This window comes from Musa acuminata, chromosome BXJ3-8 (genome assembly GCF_036884655.1).
Source record: "Musa acuminata AAA Group cultivar baxijiao chromosome BXJ3-8, Cavendish_Baxijiao_AAA, whole genome shotgun sequence".
Classification (NCBI taxonomy): domain Eukaryota; kingdom Viridiplantae; phylum Streptophyta; class Magnoliopsida; order Zingiberales; family Musaceae; genus Musa; species Musa acuminata.
Genome location: NC_088356.1, coordinates 29,106,839 through 29,113,844, shown reverse-complemented (window position 1 = coordinate 29,113,844; position 7,006 = coordinate 29,106,839). Strand labels below are relative to the sequence as shown.

At 43.3% G+C, this 7,006-nt stretch overlaps 1 protein-coding gene across 2 annotated transcripts; it reads left to right on the top strand.

Annotated features, from left to right (window-relative positions):
* Nucleotides 1–2,797: 2,797 nt before the first annotated feature.
* LOC103994887 (protein MODIFYING WALL LIGNIN-1) lies at nt 2,798–4,065 on the top strand. Of its 2 annotated transcripts, none has more exons than XM_018830158.2 (3): nt 2,798–3,195; nt 3,312–3,508; nt 3,587–4,065. In XM_018830158.2, exons 1-3 carry the CDS (start codon nt 3,061–3,063, stop codon nt 3,948–3,950), a joined length of 696 nt encoding a protein of 231 aa, XP_018685703.1. In that variant the 5' UTR covers nt 2,798–3,060; the 3' UTR covers nt 3,951–4,065. The 2 variants fall into 2 exon arrangements, with proteins under 2 accessions (XP_018685703.1, XP_065017993.1); XM_065161921.1 differs by having other exon boundaries at nt 2,800–3,195; nt 3,656–4,065.
* The last annotated feature ends 2,941 nt before the right edge of the window (nt 4,066–7,006 follow it).

Sequence of the window (7,006 nt, the reverse complement as noted above, 5' to 3'; positions counted from 1 at the left end):
GAATAGGAAAAATTAAGTTATGATGTTTTTAACTTATGATATTTTTAATTAAAATTATGCATTTGATTTTTATAATTATTACTATTAAAAATCATTTAGATTTATAATAAGATTATTTCAACTTGAATTCAAGAGTAATGCTAAAAGATTATTATTTCGAATTCAAGTTCATTATACTTTTAAGATGACATATAGACAAGAGGAGCCTAGATAAGACTTCGTCATCAATTGATTATCATCACCATAATGGGGGAGATTGTTAAATCCTAGATTTTGATGATGAAATAAATTTATGAGACTATATGCTTTTGAGATAAATGATATAGAAAAATATTTTGATCATAGAATCAGACCATCAAAGTGCCAACTATTGAGTAAGAGAGACGAATGTTATACCGAGAAATTATCATGTTAAAAATTGGACGTTGAGCTAAAAGATTGGTTGACGTGTCGAAGGTCAAACTTCATGCTAAAAGTTTGGGAATCATGTCGGAAGGATCAGATATTGTGCCAGAAGATTGGATGTCATTGAAAAGTCATCATGCTAGTGGAACAGGTGATATACTAAAGGAAAGAGCGATGTGTTGGAAGTTCAAACGAAGTATTGGAAGGTCAGACGATATGTCGAAAAAGCGTAAAACATGTTGAAAGCTTTGTAAATATACTAGATGTATGGTTAATTTGTCAAGGTCTTAATCAAGATAATTTTGGATTAATTTAAGCCAATATTGGGTCAAAATAAAATTTACTTGTCAAGAAAGTTAATGGGCTTAAAGTCAAACCGAATTAGGCCCATTAAAAGGCTAAATCGATGGCCAAAACTAGGCTTAGGCGATGGTATCGCTAGGCCAAGGCGACAGTATCACCTAATTCAATCGACAAGAACTATTTGTGCATTGTTAGTTTTTCCGATGGTAGTACTACTTATGGTATTGTCAAAAATTCAAATATTATGGTGGTGTACTAATAGAGCCCAGAATTGTGTCCATGTCAAAAGTTATGATGGTAGTATTGCTCGATGTTGGCGGCAGTATCGCTTATACCCTAAAATTTCGAAGATTTAAATTTTTAACTTCATTCTTGAAATCTTTTAGTATCTATAAATACCTCGGTTATGCTTGGCTGATAGAACATTCATTCTTGAGCTAGTAAAGTATTGTAGGCCCTAATTTTGAGCATAGTTTGAGTCTCCTCTTTTTATTGAGTTTAATTAAAATTCTAAGTGATAGAAAGTGTGAAACTAAAAAAACGGAGAGTTATAAAAAGGATAGTTGATCTTCGCCCATTAGAAAGAAGATCGATAGTGAAAGCTGATGACCTCGAGAAAAAAAGAATCGGGAGTGGACATAAATCGGAAAGACCGAAACACTATAAATTGACTTAGCTTTCCTTGCTTACCACTTACTTGTGATCTAATTATATTTTATTTACTTAAAATTTTAATTAGATTATTCAAAAATTTGAAATATAATGATTTATTGATCAAAATTTAAAATTAATTAAAAATATTATTATATTAATTCATTCTTCTCCATAGTATCATCAAGGTCTTAATACTATAATTCAGGTGCTCTCAAACCATCAGGATATTAATTATTTTATGAATAATGGTGGAGGAGTGATGCCGTCCTCACATCCCAATCGACCTGGGAAAAATCATTCCTTGACACAATTTATTCCGTAATAAAAAGCTGGTCAAAGCTGCCGGCGGATCAAATCACAGCCCTTGATGGTGGCTTTCTTGTCCCACTAACGGGCTCTGTGACAAGTAGTGGCATTGAGCGTCTCGAATTATTGATTGGTATGACGATTTTTCTTTCATTTTTAAATTTTATTTTAAAGTGCTATCAAATGTCATCATAAATTTAGAGTCATTTACCAATGATTCTGAAGAAAGAATCTTCTTAATAGATATGTTAAAATCTAAGTTCTTTCACAATGATGAGCATTTGAGAAACTTTTGTACAAGCATAGCTATATTATTAGCATTAAAAGATTTGGAGGAATAATAAATTACTTTATTTTTTCTTTAATGTTCTATTTTCAATCTTATATTATTATTTATATTTAGTATCTTTTTCCTTTTAATTCTCTTAGTATATCTCTACTATTGTAACTAGAAAACTAAAAGTAGTTTCTTTTTTGCTAAAATAAAATTACTATTTAGACGGGCGTAAACAAAACGAGCAAATTGAGAAGGTCAGTCCCTTCTCCGACAACCAATGATTCTGTTTTAGCGGATACGATTAGCCAACTAATTGACTAACCGATTACTCTCCCTATAGACATCACAATATTTCAAGAGGAACAAAAATGTCTTTAGTTACAATAAAGAAATTCCAAGCAATATTATTCTTGAAACAACGGAGCAAATGAATAAAGTGAATCCCTTCCCGTTGCGTAGCAAAAAGTCTCTCCTTGAGCAAATCCTTCATAGAATCGTATGGTTCTTTCATCAACACAAATCTGCAAACAGCTTCGTAAAACAAAATAAGCATCTGCACTTGAAGGCAAGATCGGTAAAGAGGAGTTGAAATCCATCGCTACGGATCTTATTCTTTGAGACGGTCAGTAAAAAGCTGATTTGTTGTTCAATCTTACTAACCCTTTGAGAACTAATCTTTGGACACCATAAGAAATAAATGGCAGTCAACATAGTCGTAATAGCAGAAGCGGATGGCCCAGTAGCTGCTTCCTCAGTAGGAGCCTGAAGTCACAAAGTAAAATATGCCCATTCTTTCGGCCTATAAACGGATTGTTCCCTTTTCCGGAATCCTGCACGTAACTCCTCCATCTCTCCCCAAGTTGACTTGACCAGTACAATCGAAAGGTCACCGCAGACGGCCAACCACTTCAAAGTCCGCGCTCGTCCTCACCCGGAGGCCGGCAATTACGAGTTGACCATTTCCTCTGTCACAAATCATGAAATGGAAAGTGGGGAAAGGCATCGATCGCCATCTCCGATAGGAAAACCAGAAGCAACGGGCGGAAAATAAAGCGGTATTCCCCTTCTTCACCGGGTAGCTGAGAACACATTGGCTACACACCTCTCGCTCGCCGATGATCTTGTATGGATTATCTAGGGATCCAATGGAAACACCCAAGTACGATGAGCTGGTAATCTGCACCATCGTCGCGCTCCTGGGCGTTGTTGCCTTCTCGTGTTGCGTCGCGGCTGAATTCGAGAAAGTGAAAGTAAGATCTCTTACGTGCTAAAACCATCCACCATGCTTTTCGGTGTTCTGGATATATAACCAACCAAATGATCTGTCCTCTTTTCTTCTTTTCCCCCACCCTTCCGTGCTCCCAAGGTGAAGGATATGAGACTGGATGGAAGCCTCTGTTCGCTGCCAAGGAGCAGCGCGTTTGGGTTGGGGATCGCAGCACTTGTGTGCCTCTCCATCGCACAGGTCATTGGGACTACCATGGGAGGAAGCAGGATCTGTTCGATAAAGGCGGCGGCTAGCAGCAGTCGAATTGCCTCCATCGCCCTGCTATGTCTTGCCTGGTATGTATGTATGTATGTATGTAATTAATTAAGCACCTCCCCACGGTGACGACGCTGTCCTTAGTTGGCTATTTTTAGTTGGCTGCATCAATCACCATGTGAAGCGGGTTTGAAAATTCAGACGGAATCACACGAATTATGCTGTAGGATCATCTACGCTCTGGCATCGATCATACTGGCCATTGCATCGAGCATGGACGGCGGACAGTCATACGGAAAAGGCTGGATGAACGGCGACTGCTACATAGTTCATGACGGCGTCTACGCAGGCGCCGCTGTTATGGTCGTCTCCATCGTACTTGTGATACTTGCCTTCAACTTCAAGACAAGGAAGACGATGCGCCATCGAACGAGACTGGATGAGGAAGGAACCATTCCCATCGGAAATAGCCAACAATCATGTACCATTGTTGGAAGAGTCAAAGCCGACGAATGGTGGTGATACTCGGGTTCCGAGGGCCACTTGCTGTAAAAGGGTTATTCTTGATGATACTTTCCTATTATCATTCCTACTGGATAAGCAGGAAAAGAAGTACATTATTGACATATTCTTTTTATACCTGTTTGTAATTAGCTTAATCGGAAAAAAAAATTAAAATTAAAATTAAAATTGAAATTCTTCAGAACAATCATAGTTCGAAATAGAAAGAATATAAGAATATAAGATAAGAGAATAGAAGATATTAAGAATTATTGAAGAAGCTTTAAGTTTTATTTAAGAAATTTTATTGAAAAAGCTTTAGCGAATACATTAACATGTCCTTTTCCTATTTATATAAATTAGGATGGAGGATTTTCCTCAACATAATAGAAGATTTTTCTTAACAGAATCTGCTATCATGGCCCCCGTAAGATGGTGCTCCTATCAAGGATACCAATCTTGGATCGATGCAAATCAAATAGTTTACGAGCCAGAGACTTCGTGAGTAGGGCAAGAGTAAATCGTTGCTGCTATTGCTATTGATGCGACTACGACGACGACGGCGACGGTTGCGATGGCGACGACGACTACAGCAGAGGAGAAAGCTACAACAATAGAGAAAGCTATAGTAGAGGACAACAGCTTGGGAGAAAAGCAGATCACTACTGCTATAGCTGTTGTGGCAGAGAGGGCTGCTGCGGTAAGGACGACGACAACGGCACTTCTCGCTCGAGCGAGATGCGGGAACGAGGAGGAGAGATCGTTGGCTAGGGAGCAATTGCGAGGCTGCGTCGGCTCTGCTTCTGCAGGAAGAGGGAGAGGAAGGGCGGCAGAAAAGAATGCCGGTGGCGCAGGGAGGAGAAGAGGGCGCGGCGTGGTGACCCTTGTTCAGCTTCGAAGGAGGCTGACGCAACGATCTTAGAGGACGTCCGTGGAAAATGCTGCACTACTTTAAGATGGAGTCATGGTCCACGAGGCAATAGGAGAAGGAGCCGAGATTCGATGGAGTCCGGCTGGGAAAAGGGTCTACTTCGAGATGTTTAGAAGTGGCCTTTACTGTGAAAGCTTTGATACCATGATAGAAAGAATAGAAGATAAGAATTATTGAAGAAGCTTTATTGAAGAAGATTTAACTTGAATGCATTAACATGTCCCTCTCCTATTTATACAGATTAGGAGGGAGGATTTCCCTCAACATAATAGAGAGATTTTCTTATGTAGTTGGGGAAATCATATCTACTATCATGCCCCCACAAGAGAGTGCTCATGTCAAGGATACTAATCTTGGATTGATGCAAAGCAAACAGTTTACGAGCTAGAGACTTCGTGAGTAAGGCAAGAGCAGATCGCTACTGTTGTTGTTGCTATTGCTGCGGCTATGATGACAATGGCAGTGGCTGCGACGGCGACTACAATAGTGGAGAAAGCTACAGCAATAGAGAAAGCTATAGCAAATTACAGTAGCTTGGGAGAAGAGCATATCACTGTTGCTGCTGCTACTGCTGCTGCTGTGGCAGAGAGGGTTGTGTTAGGAACCTTTTTCTGAGCTTTTGAATAATGTTTATTGAGTCTGTTTAGTCCAGTTGTTTATTGAGTCGGTTTAGTTCAATTAGAATCAAGTAGAGGTTTATTTAATATTTATTTATTATTAGAGTTCAAGTCCTGATGGACCTTGGGTGGAACTCTATAAATAGGGATGTAACTACTTCTTTTCGGTAATCTATAAAAAATACTATTCTGTCTTTGGACAAACCTTAGGAGGCCGATCCCCTCGAAGTGATCAAGGAGGGTCGATCCCCTCGAAGTGATCAAGGAGTCCCCATTTCTTCCACGATAAGACTTTAGGGTCTTATCAATTGGTATCAGAGCCTACGATAAGACTTTAGGGTCTTATCATTTGGTATCAGAGCCTACGATCCTCGGCGTTCTCGCTGCAACGTAACAAAAGAAAAAAAAATAAGGCAAAGAAAGAAAGAAAGAAGAGAAAGAAGAGAGAGAAGAAAAAAAAGCCGCAGCCACGCACCCCTGCTTCCCCTGCTTGCGGCCAGCCCACCGCCGGCCGTCGCTGCTCTCCGGCCAGCGACCGTCCCTGCCCCGCTTCCGGCCAGAGTCCACTGTGGCCGTCGCCTCCCACTCGAGCCACCATCGCTGCTAGGAGACGACGCTGCCAGCGTCTCATCCTGCCGCAGCCCCGCTTCCCTTCTGCCCCACTGCCGCTGCAAGGCAACTTCTTCCCCACCGCCGCCGCTGCTTCCCAGCCGCTCCATCACCGCCGCCCGCCTCTCAGCCGCAACCCTAACCAAGCGCGCCTCCCACCCCCTTGGGTCACAGCCGCAGCCGCAGCCCCTCCTTGCAGCGGTTGCAGAAACAGAGCTTCCTCTGTAACCGCAGCCCCTCGTCGATCGCAGCCACGCCTCGAGCGCCGTCGCCTTCCAGCCGACCCACCACCACTGCCAGCCACCGTGCGGCGACCGCTGCTCGCCTCCCAGCCGCCGCTCCCCCTGGCTCGGGCGAGAACGACCGCCGCCACTCCCCCTTGCTCTGCCCCCTTTTGACCGAGAAACAGGGCAATCCTCTTGCTGCTGCGAACGCCGGTTGCCACCCGTCGCCACTGCTGCCCAGCCAGCGACGACGCCGCTCGCCGCCCAGCCTGCTACGACTGCTGCTGCCAGCCACTGCAGCCTTCACCTCAACCCCCTCGATCTGCACAGTTGCTGCAGCCCCCTTGCTCTGCATCTTTGCCGCAGCCGCCGGTTGCCACCACTGCAGCCTCAACCCCGGCCGCTTCAACGCCACCTCCCTCTTGTTCTGCCTCCGCTGCTGCAGTTGTTGGTTGGCATCACCGCAGCCTCAACCCGGCTGCTCGGCGATTGCTTCCTTGGGTCACATCAGTCACAACCGTCGTCTTTCAGCCTCGGCACTCTCATCTCACACAGTGACAAAAACACAGGGCAGCAACTCTTTCTCCATCACAGCCACTGCAGCGGCGAGTCCTTGCCGGCATTGCCCCCAACCACATCACCATCGCTACCTCCCAGCCCTCAGCAGCAGTGATCCCTCCACGCAACGACTGCAAC